Source organism: Leptonychotes weddellii, chromosome 14, assembly GCF_054177405.1.
Source record: "Leptonychotes weddellii isolate Sample4059 chromosome 14, ASM5417740v2, whole genome shotgun sequence".
Taxonomy (NCBI): Eukaryota; Metazoa; Chordata; class Mammalia; order Carnivora; family Phocidae; genus Leptonychotes; species Leptonychotes weddellii.
In genome coordinates, this window is record NC_138382.1 from 1,170,876 (window position 1) to 1,183,326 (window position 12,451).

General features: G+C 63.1%; 1 protein-coding gene across 1 annotated transcript; it reads right to left on the bottom strand.

Annotated features, from left to right (window-relative positions):
• Positions 1–1,051: 1,051 nt before the first annotated feature.
• Positions 1,052–4,592, bottom strand: BARX1 (BARX homeobox 1). The gene is made up of 4 exons (XM_081802629.1): positions 4,208–4,592; positions 2,264–2,555; positions 2,097–2,181; positions 1,052–1,698 (listed from the first exon to the last, which is right to left on the bottom strand). Exons 1-4 carry the CDS (start codon positions 4,431–4,433, stop codon positions 1,534–1,536), a joined length of 768 nt encoding a protein of 255 aa, XP_081658755.1. The 5' UTR covers positions 4,434–4,592; the 3' UTR covers positions 1,052–1,533.
• Positions 4,593–12,451: the final 7,859 nt, after the last annotated feature.

Sequence of the window (12,451 nt, forward strand, 5' to 3'; positions counted from 1 at the left end):
CCCCCAGCCTTGACCGTACGCCCGAGGTGCTCCGGGACTGGAAAGCCAAGCGCTGATTTCCCCAAGGAACACTCAAGCTGCGATTTGAAGGAAGCCGTCGCCACCACAGGTGGAGGCCATAACTGTCGTTTTCACATTCGGAGATGCAAAACCTGAATCCTCTGTCCCCCGTATTTGTGCCTGGAGGACTTGGTCCCGCTTGGAATTCGGCAGGACCAATATGGGGCCTCTCCCTGAGCTTTAACCGGCAAAGTGGCCATCTCTCCATCCCCATGCCCTGCTCTTTGTCCTCGTAGGAAGTGCAAGGACTGGAACCCACAGGCCTGCCCAGTCCAACCTAGAGGGTCAGAAGTCAGCTGAAGCCTTCCCGTGAGGAGAGGGCACCGCGGGCACAGGCCGCCAAGCTGCACCCCTGGAAAGGGCGCCCTGCGAGAACTGGGGACGCTCTCCGTCCTCTGCCTAGGTCAGGTGCCCTCGCTGCCGGAGTCCGACCGCGGGGCTAGGCGCTGCTGCTGAGCCTGTACTACTCAAAACGTTAAGACCTGGCGGCAGGCCCCGTTGCGGCCGGCTGGCGCGCCCCTGTGTGCACCTCGGATCCCCGGCTCCCCGTCGGCCTCACGAAGAGCGCCTGGGACCATCTCGAGGACTCACAGGCGGTTCTTCAAGTCCCTGGAGACCGAGCCAACAACCGGAGGTGGCTCTCGGCCCTGGGACACTTCCGGAGCCAGCTCCACGGCGGCCTGGGGCTCCTACGCCTCTGCCAGACCCCTGTGTAGCCCGGCTGCTACCGCGGGAGCCCTGGCCTGGGAGGAAAGGCGAGGAGGCTCGCCCTGGCCCCTCACACCGAGAGGAAGCGATTGCTGGGATCCTGCAGCAACTGCGCCGCCTGCCCTGCCAGTCCAAGCCCGTGGGGCAGGTCACAGTTCACTCCCGCGAAGCCCAGGGAGAGGATGTTTCAGAAGCCAGGGCGAGTGTCCCTCTTACGTCGCCGCGACCCCCCTCCTCCAGCCCCGCAGACTCAGAAACCCCTTCATCAAGACCCGCTGTGTCATAAAATATTTTATTGCAAAAAAATCACTGTCTTCGCAAGAGAGGGGTAGGAGCCCCAGCGCCGTGGGGGACCCGGCCTCAGCGTAGAGCCGCCGGGCTGTCAGGGCGCCCTATGGGGCCATAGTGACCTGAGCCGGGCAGCGGGGTCCCCGACGGGGCGGAAGCGAGTGTGTGCCGGCGTCGTCAGGTCGCGGAGGGCCGGCCGAGGCGGGTGGGGGTGCGGGAGAGGAGCGGGGCGTGAATGCGCGCGGAGCCCCGGGCCCAGGCGCCCGTCCGCCGTGCCGGACGCGAGTCCCCAGGCCAGGGCTGGGAGCGCACTGGGGCCGGGCTTGGCTGCAGGGTCTGTGTCCTTTCTCGCTTGGCCCCTAACTGTCCGCATTCAAGGTAATCATAAAACGTTTAGAAAGCAAACGGCGTGGCCGCGGAAGGGCCGGCTCGCGGCTTCCAGCGGGCGGAGGGGGCCTCGGGCGACGCTTTGGGCGCTCAGTCCTCGCGGCTCCTGTCGATGGTCTCGCCTGGCGCCTCCGCCGGCTTCTCCGCCTCCTTGGCGCGCTCCTGCTCCGTGAGCTGTTCGCTCGTGGGAATGGAGTTCTTCTTGGGCCGCCCCTTGGGCTTGGTGGGAGACTCCAGGCCGCCGCCCTGCAGCACCTGCGCGTAGGATGGCCGCACGGCGGTGAGCTGGGACGGGGAAGCGGGACCCCGCGCCCTGTGCCCAGGCACGGCACGACGAGGCCATCTGAGGCCGCGCCTAGCCCGGGGAAATGGCTGCCATCTGAGCGCTGCTGGGGAAAGCAACCGAAGGGTCGGGCCTAGGGGTTTCAAAGCTGCCGGAAGGCCTGAGGGTGCAGGGGAGCACGAAGTAATGTGGGCTGTGCTAGGGCACCCAGAGGCAGGGAGAGAGCAGAGAGGGTCCCTGCGGGCACCAGGCACAGAGGGAACTGGAAGGACTGGGTAGAAGTCTCCGCGGTGGGGGTGGGGGTGGGAGCTCCTGGAGGGCACAGGGGCCTGGTGGTGACCAGGGTGCAAAAAGTCACAAGCACACTCACTATTTTCTTCCACTTCATCCTCCGATTCTGGTACCACGTCTTCACCTGCAACTGGCTCAGGCCCAGGGATTCAGCGAGATCTATTCTGGAAAGAGCATGGTGCACCTTCAGCAGGGCTAGCACCCCCCTCCCACCACCCACTGGGCTCAGCCTGGCCCCGTGGCTACCTGTCCGGCGTGGAGAGGTACTTCTGCTTCTCAAAGCGTTTCTCTAGGCCCATCAGCTGCAGCTCCGTGAACACCGTGCGGCTGCGACGCCCCTTCTTGGCCTTGGCGCCCGGGTCCCCGGTGCCCGGCGTCTCCAACTTCCCACGGAGCTGCAGCTCAAGAGGCAGGTGTGGTGTGCCAGGGGCACCGGGCAGTCCAGGCCCTGCTGCCAGTAACGCCGAGCCTAGCCCGGAGCAGCCCAGCGGCGCCAGAGGGAACTTAAACACCGCAGCCTGCTCGGCTTTCAACACGGCTGCAAGGAGAGAGAGTGGGGAGCCGGTGAGCTTGGGCCGTGCTCCTCCTCCTGGAGCCCCCGCACTGTGCGCCGTGGGAGTGCCCGCCGCACTTGGCCAGTGCCACCCAGCACAAAACTTTCCTGTCTGGCCACAAAGGTCAAGATTTGGGCCGCCTGCCTAGGGTGACCCTTTTCAAAGCCAGTGTCACTGCAGTCTGGGAGGGGGACCTCCCCCACCCGGGCCTCTGCCTGGTGTCGCCCAGGCCCCAGCAGCCTCCGGGATTCTCAATGAATAAAGTCGGGGCTCCGAGAAGCACAGTGTGTCTTTCAAAGAAAAGGGAAAGCAAGAAGAAATGGCAGTGAGTCAGGAAGGTGAGCGTTTGCCCCAACCAAGTTGGCATCGCTGTGTCCCGAAACCAGAATGTTAACCGCGTGAGCGCGTCTGCTCCTCTGTGCCCGCGCCACAGCCACGCGGCGGGCAGGCGGGGGTCGCTTGCGGGGGTGAGGTTGGGCGCTCCCAGAGACTCCAAGCATCCCCCCGCATCAGGAAATTGTCCTTCCTGTTTTCTCTGTTTAGACTCTTCCCGCAAAGACGTTTCCATTTTTCATTAGTCCTATGAGGACGATTTTTTTTTCCCCCCGCTTCAAACGAATTGTTAACAACAGTGCAAAGAGCCGCGGAGAGGCTGCATCAGAGCTGTATGAAAACGAACAAACTGGCCCCGCGGCCCTCCGCGCTGGCGGGGCCTGGGCCTGAGGGTCTTGGGTGCAGAGCAAGGCCATTTGCAGGGCGGGGCTCCTGCTGGGATGTAGGCGGCCTCCCTTCCCCGGCAGGCATCTCACTGGGGCCGCAGATGCTCGCCCGCTGGAGTCCGCCAGGGCCAGGCAAGGTGCCGGCAAATGTGAGGAGGGTACGAGCGATCCTTGGGGGAAGGTGGGACAGGGAGGGCAGACAGACCCCATCGAAAAGTCCACCGATGGGTGGAGAGAGACCGGGAAAGGCCAGAAGAAGAAGGGGTACCGAGAAGAGAACCAGCAGGAAAAGGCAGGATCGGCCAAGGAAGGAAGAGAACCGATGGCGGCCGAAAAAGCCAGAACAGGCAGCTCAAGATCCCAGGAGGCCCAGCCGACCTGGAGGGAAAGGGCCAGTCGGGCAGCGGCTCACAGCCAGGCCTCTTGTCCCCAGGCGAGGCCCGCGGGCAGCGGCGCTGCGGCAGACGCCGTGGCTCCCCCACCTGAGTCCCCGGAACCAGCGTTAGCCCCCAGCACAGGCCTTGGAGACACGGGCTTCTGCCCCAAAGGTCCGGCTTCCCCGCCGCGGGCAGCCGCGGCCACTCCCGACCAGCCCTCTGCGGCTCAGGCCCAGGAGCCCGAGGCCTGAGGTCGCTCTGACCCGCAGTCTGACAGTCGCAGTCTGGTCCTGCGCCCGCGCTGGGGATGCGGGCTCGGGGCCCCGACCGGAGGCCGCAGGTCGGCGGTGAAGGAGAGAGCGGACGCCCTCGCAGCCGGCCCGGCCCGCGGGCACCAGGCCTGCTTTCTGCGCGGCCCGGCGCCTGCTCCTCGCTTCCTCGGCTGGAGCGCGCCCTGGGAGCGGCCGGGGCCTGTGCACCCAGAGCTGCGTCCTCGAGGCGGCGCGGCTCGCTCCCCACAACGCCCGGCCCCGCACGTACCTAGGTGGCTGTGGAAGGGCCGCGCGGCCAGCAGCGCCTGCACGCCGAACTTGAGCAGCTCGCCCGCCGCGGCGGCAGCGGCGGCGGCGGGCGCGGCGCCCTTGGGCCCCGGCGGCTCGGTGAGGATCTCTTCGATCATGAAGCTGCGGTAGCGATGCGGCGGGTGGTCGGCGCAGCCCTCGGGCGGCCCGAAGCGCGCCGCGCCGGGGTCCCCAGGCCGCTGCATCGCGGCGCCCGCGGCTCGGTGGCGGTGGCGGCTCGCGCGCGGGGCCCGCGCGGGGCTCTAGGCCGGCCCGCAGCTCGGGGCGGTGCGCGGGCACCGGCTCATGCCCCCTCCCCCCGCCGGCCGGCCGGGCGGAGGCGCAGGGCGCGGGCGGGGCGCGCGGGGCTCGGCCGGTCGGACCCGGGACTGCGCCCCCGCCCCGCGCCGCCGCGCCTCTAGCCCGGCCGACCCCGCGTCACCGCCCCGCCCCGCCCCGCCCGGCCGCCCCGCCCCGCCCCGCGCCGCCGCCCCCACCCCCCAGGCCGAGCCCGAGGGAGGCCGGAGAGGGGAAGGAGGCGGGAGGGAGGGGGCCGCGAGAGGGGCGGGCCGACGAGACCGAGGGGACCCAGCGGAGCGCACGCCCAGGAAGGAGAGAGCGGGAGAGCTCGGAGACCAGACCCCCAGAGATGGGAGCGGAGGGTTCGAGAGAGAGGTGAGAGGGGGGCGGGCGCGAAACAGCGAGGCCACACAAGACGCGAGACAGTGATGAGAGGGTGCCACGGACGCCGAGGCGTGCGCACAGAGAAGCCGACGGAAGCGCGGGAGCCAGCGGGCCGCGACGTGCCGGAGGGCACAGAGGCAGGCACGGCTGGGCAAGGGGCAGTAAAGAAAGACCGGGGACAGCTAGGAAGGCAGCGGCCTGGCCAGAGGTTAGGGAGCCCTGGAGAGGTCGGGGGAGGAGAGGCAGAGGCCGCCCAGCTTGGCTGGGTGAGGAGTAGCCACGCGCAGCCTCCTGGCCCGCGCTCAGAGCCACCCGCCAGGGTGGGGTGCAGCAGCAGGCAGGGGTGCAATTCTCAGAGCCCCGGCCGCACCTGCGCACTCCCGCCTCAGTTTACCAGACATGGCCTCATCTGTCCTGAGCTGCCCTGAGAGGTTCTCCAGCCGGGATTTGCTTATATTGCCAAGTGATGCAGGGGCACATCCTCCTCGGAGATCCCCCTCCTGTGGGGTGGGTTCTGTCCCCCTACTTAGAGGAAGAGATGGATGCCCAGGAAGGAAATGCGGCAGCTCCACCTTTTCCCAGCTTTAGAGTAAGAGCACAGGGCTGAGCTGGATGAGGGGCCACAGGGTGCACTGGGAGTCTGGAGACAAACTCTGGCATCGCCCCTACTGGTCTCTGAGACTTAGAGTCCCCCCATATGATTGAGGGAGGTCCAGCCTTCCCTGGCTCCCCTTCATCACTGCAGAAATATAAACCCAGGCTGTGGGGTGAACAATCTCCCCAGCTGTCTGCTGAGTCTCTCTCTCCTTGGCTCTGCGACTCCTGGCAAGCCACTGCCCCTTCTGGGCCTCAGCCTCCTGACCTGTCCTGAGGAGCTGCTGTTGCAAGGCTCCAGGGAGGCTCTGATGACTGAATAGGGGGTCCTGCACCCCTGTGCCCCACAGGTCTGCTGGGGAGGAGTGCACAGTTTGTCTGGGCAAGAAGGGTGGGTTGTCAGTGGGGTGGATGTGTGTCTCTGGGAGGCTGGGAAGAGTGCCAGCCCTCCTCTCCCATCCCTCTGCCGAGGTCCTGGACCACTTCTCCCACTATGTGAACTCTGATGTCCTCTGTGTTTGCTTCTGGGAAATAGGGCCTACCATACCCATGGCCCTACTCTCTGCAAGTTGATGCAATTTCTCTAGCTCCAGCTGCTGACAATGAGATCCTGAGGCCAGTCCCAAGCCCTGGCACCTGCCCTAGACCCTTCACGAACTATGAGATGGCCGAGACTCTTTGTCCATAGGGACAAAGAAAATGTCTTACCAGAGGCTCTAAGATCCCAGCTGCCTCCCCCCACAGTGGCTGAGTGACTTTTGCTAGGGCTGCCCCTTCCTGAACATAACAGCCATCATCAGGTCTGAAAGGTGGCCTCCAGGTGCTCCACGCGTGGGTGGTCCTGTGAGTCACATGGTGGTTGTTTGGAAGGGGACAGTGTGGGACCCACTGAGAATGACAGTATCCCACACGAGCAGGCCTCCCTCCCAGTGAGAGGTGGTACGATGGTGGGTGGGGCCATGCTGCCACAGTGCAAGAGAGAAAAGCCAGTGTCTCGTGCAGCGCTGGGCAGCCCTGGACTGCACTGGCCCAGAGGCCGAGGGGGCAGGGCTGGTTTGCTGTTGCTCCCTGCATATATCAGCATCACACCCTTCCCCTCTCAGCTCCCCCCACCCCTGTAGGGCCCACTGGCCCCTGCCACCTCCCCCTCCAGCCCCTTCTCCCCCTCCCCCTCCATCTCCTCCTCCTTCCTGCTTCAGGGTCTTTCCAAGGGCATAGCCTGGGGGTGTTTTCGTTGGAGGGTTAAGCCCAGCCACCCCCATTCCATCCCTTCACTCCTATTTGGGCCCCTGATGGAAGCTGCCCAGCTTTGAACATCTCTTCCCCATTCAATTGCTATTCTGGGGGAGGGGGGGAGCGGGGTCTCAGGTTCTTTAGATGAAGACCCGTTGGGAGTCATATTGGGTATTGAGCAGCCCTCACCAAACCCATGTGGCCCCCAGTTGCCCTCCTAGGTCAGGCTTGGGGAAAGGAGGTCATTTTCAGGGTGAGACCTCATCTCTAGATTTGGGGGAGTCAGAAGACCAGCGCTGCCCAGCCCGCACCTCATTTCACAGGTGCCAAGGCCCAGAGAGCCTCCCCCAGCTCTTTGGACACCCTCCAGGACTCTTTCTCAATGGCCCAGCGAGGTCTGCGGCGCGGGAAATGAGGCCCCGGAGCTCTTTGGGGAATGCCCTTCGGGAAGCAGTCGGAGGCCTCGGCCGGCGCAAAGTACTGAGGGAGCCTGGCCCGGCACCCCCTCAGACTACCCCCAGGGGGGAAGTCCTCTGACCTCCCTCCGCCGGACGAGGTCTCCCCGCGCGGCACGATCCCAAAGCAGACCCGCAGATAAACCCCTTTTAGGCGAAAAAAATGCGCGCGCACAGCGGCAGGGCCTCCTCTGCTCGGAAACTGCAGCGTTGTTAGCCGGCAAAGGGTTCCCAGCGGGTCCCTCCTCCCGGTCCGAGCCTCGCAGCCCCCACTCCAGGGGCGCAGCAGCCCGGCCAACGCCTGGGACCCGGCAGGGGCCTCCAGCCGCTGCCGCCGCGAAAATCCCGGAAACCGTCCGCTCGCGGCGGGCGCAGTGGAAAAGGTGACCTCAGCGCCCGAGGCCAGCCACCCTCTCCCGGCGGCGGGCGGCGAGGGGCTTCGGGTGGCGGGGGGGGGGGGTCCCGGCGCCGCCCCGACGCCGGCTGGGCCCCTTTCCCCCACTGCTCTGCCCTTCCGGACCCCACAGCCGAGCTGCAGGGGAGACGCGGGAAGGGGGTTACCTCCCTCCCTAACCAGTCCCCTCAGCCCGGGTGCGCAGGTTCCAGACTCTCCCCCTCCGCCAGCCAAGCCGCCTCCGCCCCCGGAGGCTCCCGGTGGGATTCAGGAGTCGTTCGCCTTAGGGGTCCTAAGTGCAGACGGGGTCGCTGAGAGTCGAGTGCGCAGGCCTGGGCGAGATCGGCGGCCCGCGGCGGTGTTTCTGCAACGCCTGGAGGGTCCTGGGACCAACTCCCCTCCGGCCCCCACCCGACCCCCACCCGTGTCCTGGCGTCTCCTCTCCCACTGGCCGCGGGTTTGGGTCTTATGCGGCAAAACGGCGTGGGGCGGGAATGGAGGGTAGGTTGCTTCTGGACCAGTCGGCTCACCTCCGAGTGCAATCGCCCAGCAGCTGCCTGCGGGGAGTCCCACACCTCCTCCCGGTCCACAGAGCGGGAAACCGAGCCCCGACGGGCCTGCAGGCCCCGGGGGCCCCCTGCAGCCCCCTGCCCGGCGCCCCCCTCAGGCCTCCTTCCCGAGCACGCGCAACGCAGCTTCGGCGCCCCGCACGCGGGGCATCCTCCTCTCCCCACTTTGCTCCGGGAAGCCTTCAGTTCTGATGGCCCCCGGCCCGGGGCCCGCAGGCAGTGGCGACGCCCGCATTCGCTCGATCTCGGATGCGCAGCGCCGGGAACGCGCCGTCCGGCTTCGGCCTACGCTCTGCTCTTGCGCCTAGTGCGTGGATTCGAGACTGGCGACCTCTGTCCTGCCTTCTAAGCGGAAAATCTCGGGGTCCTCACGCTCGCGGGTCACATCTCCCAGGGACTGCCGAGTTACTTTCTCGTTGGAGAAGCTGGTCTCTGTGGCGCCTTCCTTTACGAAAATTTCGATGTCAAGTGGTGGACTTTTCGTTTCGGATCATTTCAAACCCCTGTGAGCTCGGGGCTCAAATCAGGTTTTGAGACAGCGACTTAAGACATCCCTCCCTCTTCCCTTCAAATTATCCCTTTTCGGGTATTTTACAAACTCGCTCCTTTGGAATGTGTTACTTTATTTTTGTTTTGTGGTTATTTTTCTTAAACGTGTGGTTTTCTTTAGAAGTGTGAATTTTAAAAGATTATAGGCAGGTAATAACGGGCCCGACCGAGCGAAGACCCAGGGCGACCTTACTGGACAAGCACAGACACCAGCTGCCTCCGCTTCACGCCCACCCCTCGGGGCTGGGTGGGAATGTCGGGCGGCTCCCGCAGGGACCTTGGATCCCAGTCCAGCTGCGCGGACCAGCGCCCGAGTCCACACCCAGGGCCCGGAAGCGGTGGCCGCTGGGGCCTCGGTTCGATGGGGCCCAGACGCGTGCGCCCAGCTGCTGGGCACCCGCGGGGAGGCCGGATGTGGGCAGTCTGGGGGGACTCGAGATGTGCCCTGCGCTTTGGGCGCTGCGCACCGGAGTGAAGGTGCCAGGCCCCGCGGAGATTGGGTCTGACTCCTGCGGGGTGCGCGTCGGGACCACGTTCGGACTCGGAGCTGCTCGGCCTTTGGGGAGAGCGAGGGTCAGTGCAGGCCGCCCGCAGGGCCCTTGTGGCTTCATCCCGGCAGGTGCCAGGTCGCCCACTCACCCGGGTCACTGGTCTCGGAGTCGGCAGATAAGGAGAGGCCCCGGGGCAGAGGCCGGATCCCTCCTGCGCCCCGGGCCAGGTCTCCTTTCTTTCGTTTTCTTTGTCCTTCCTTCTTTGCTTTCCCGCTTCTCTTCCCTCGCTCCATTCAGTACCCCTCTTTCTTTCTTATTTTACTTTCGGCTCATCCTTCTCCACCTCGCCCACCTTCTGCTCTTGCCCTCGGGCTGATGCTTCCTTCTGCCCCTCTGCTCCCCTGGCCCTTCTTTCCCCGGTTTCTTTTAGTGAGAAGGAGGGAGCCAAGCCACAGTCATCCTCCTCATAATAAGGGAAGGGATGGCACTTACGGGTGGCCCCCCAGGTGCCAGATACACAGATGCAGAACCCTTGGAGGCATCTGTGGTCTGTGTGCCTGGGCGGGGGTCTCCTTCCCAGCCAGCCCGAGAGGCTGCCCGGGGGGCCAGGCTGAGATCAAGCAACCCCAACCCCCAGGCAGGTTGAGAGGGGCATGCCGCCTCCTCCTGGTTCTGTTCCGCAGCAGGTGGGAGGCCAGATCTCGTCATCCCTGTTCAAGTAGGGACTCACACGTGCATCTCTCCTCCCTGACACAGAAATCCCTTCTCCCGAGGACTGGGGGATGGGGATGGAGCTCCAGGGGACAGAGAGGCCTACACAGCTGCTCTCCCTCCCTGATACCAGGCCAGGACTGGCCTCCAGTCCTCAGGCTGCTGGCCAGCCCTCCTCCCTCCTGCTGGTCTGAGTGAGGATGGGGTCAGGAGTCCGGGCTTTCCTGCTCCCCCCAGCCCACCACCTGTGTTTCCTGCACCATCTTGGACCTGTCCCTGGGTGCCAAGAAGGGGCTCAGAGGCCCAATTTGCAAATGTCCAAAGGCCATGGAGAACACAAAGGACCCCACAATGACCCCAGGACCCCTGCCCTTGAGCAAGCCCACTCCCTGTCCAAGCCTCAGTGTCCCCAAATGAGACAAAGAAAGGGGTGAATTGGATGAATCATCCTCCTTGCCAGGTTTAATAGCCTAGACTTGAGTCCCCCAACTTTTTCTGTAAAGGGCCAGAGAGGTCAATATTTTAGGCTTTCCACACAGACAGCATGTTGCAGCAACCCCCCTTTGCCCTAGAGTGTGGATGCAGCCAGGGGTAACGCATCCTGGCTCCGTTCCAGCGCACTTCATTTCTACACACTGACACTTGAGTTTTATTTAATTTTCATGTGTAACAAAATAGTATTCTTATTTTTATTTGTTCTGACCATTTAAAAATGTAAATGCCGTTGTCGGTGGCCAGGTGGTACAAAACCAAGCAGGATGGTGTCCTAGTCTACCATCTCATCACACAAACATACACAATTCCACTTCAGAAGTGTTACCTGACCCTCCCCCCAATTTTTTTTTTTTTTTTTTTTTTTGGTTTTTTCCCCACAAAAGCACCCATTAGTTTTACATCACTGGGGCCTTGGACACATAAATTATGTGGTTCATTCCCTATGACCATGTTTGACTTCTCAACGATTTAAAGTCTTCTCAAAGCTAATACTGTATTACACCTGGCTGGTTTACAGTTGTCAGCTCATTTAATAAATGGACTCTCACAATAGTCCTTAGGGATTGTTCACCCCACTTTCCAGTGCCTTGCATACTCCTGGTGACAGGGCATTCACTCCCTTTAGTGGTAGCCCTAAGAGACTCTGAGGGCTGAATCCTCTGGAGAACCCCAGCTACTGAGAGTCCAGTGACGTGCCCAACAGCCCTAGGAGGACAGAGGCCACCGTGGGTATGAGTGCTCCCTCCAGGACCCATCATTTCCCATCTCTGCTCAATTGCATCTAAATCCCCTCCAGCTGTTGAAATGTGGATGGACGAGGGGGCCACAGCCCTGATTTTCTGGACGTTTCCCAAGCCCTGAGCCTTTGCAGGCCTTTGCAGCTGCCAAGTGACAAATCTTGCAAGGAATAGGCGAGGGGGAAGAATATGACAGAGAAATAGCTATTATAAATGTGTTACTTGCTAGAAATATTTCCAGGAAATCTTGTTCCTGTAGAGGCCTCATCACTCCCCCCGCAACCATGTGCATCTTCAATGGCTCTCGCGCCCTCTGCTGGTTGGATTGAGTCCTAACCAGGCTCCCTGGGACAGTCTTTCTCGTCAAAAGGAAAAACAAGCCAGAGCTTTGTCTCCCTTTATGTACCAGACGCTTACTGGATGCTAAGGAGACAGAGGGAGAGGCATTTTATCTGTCCTCAAGGAGCACGGTGCAGCCGTGGAGAGCGGGGGACAGGACATAGCACTGAGCCAGGGGCGAGGAGCTTCCAGACACAGATATGATGAGCTCACGAGTCTGGGGGTTGTTAACATCCCAATCAGTGGGCTGGTGGCGCTCGGTTTTTGCACGTTTGGAGAGTTTTAGTGCCAGCCACAGCCAACCTTTGGAGACCTGCCGGGCTGGAGCCCCATGCCCCGTGCTCTCCTGAGGGCCATGGATGTTTCCCAGCCCCTGATGCTGAGAAGGGGCATCTCTCCACCCACTTATGGGCTCCTGTGTGTGCCCCCTAGCTGGAATCGCCCTGGGGATGTCTGAGGAGCATGTCCTCTGAGCAGCAGCCCCCCCAGTATTATCTCATTTAATCCCACTCTAGGACAAGGGCACTTTTACCCTGAACTTACAGGTAAGGAAGCAGGTACAGAAAAGCGACTTCCTATGCCAAAGTAGCAGGGCCAGGACACCCTCCATAACACCACCGTGCCTGGGGCTCCTCCACCTTCGGACTTAACCCCCATATTCTCTCCAGCCCTGATTGCTCCCGAGGTTCAGACTAGTAGCCTTCACTGCCAAAGGTCCCCTCCAGCCAGGTGTCCACAAGCATACTGTGCTCACTGTGTTTAAGTCTGGACCCCAGCTCCCCAGGCTTCTGCTCCTGCTCCTGCACGTGGGCGGGTGGGGAAGAGCTGCTGAGCAGCCACCGGGGCAGACATGCCTCCCTGCCTGCTGGCCGGGGGCCCTCGGACGCAGGCCCCATTCCAACCAGAGAGCACGCGGCAGGCAGGGCATCCCTGTTCAGGGGGCAGGGCAGCCAGGGTATTGGGCCCCCTCCAC

What these genes read in the sequence shown, in the direction of transcription:
- BARX1 (XM_081802629.1), bottom strand. Translation starts at nt 4,433, where the DNA reads ATGCAGCGGCCTGGGGACCCCGGCGCGGCGCGCTTCGGGCCGCCCGAG. An exon ending in GCCCTTCCACAGCCACCTAG is followed by an intron (nt 2,556 to 4,207) that starts GTACGTGCGGGG and finishes CTCTCCTTGCAG; the next exon opens with CCGTGTTGAAAGCCGAGCAG. An exon ending in GGATGAAGTGGAAGAAAATA is followed by an intron (nt 1,699 to 2,096) that starts GTGAGTGTGCTT and finishes TCCTACGCGCAG; the next exon opens with GTGCTGCAGGGCGGCGGCCT.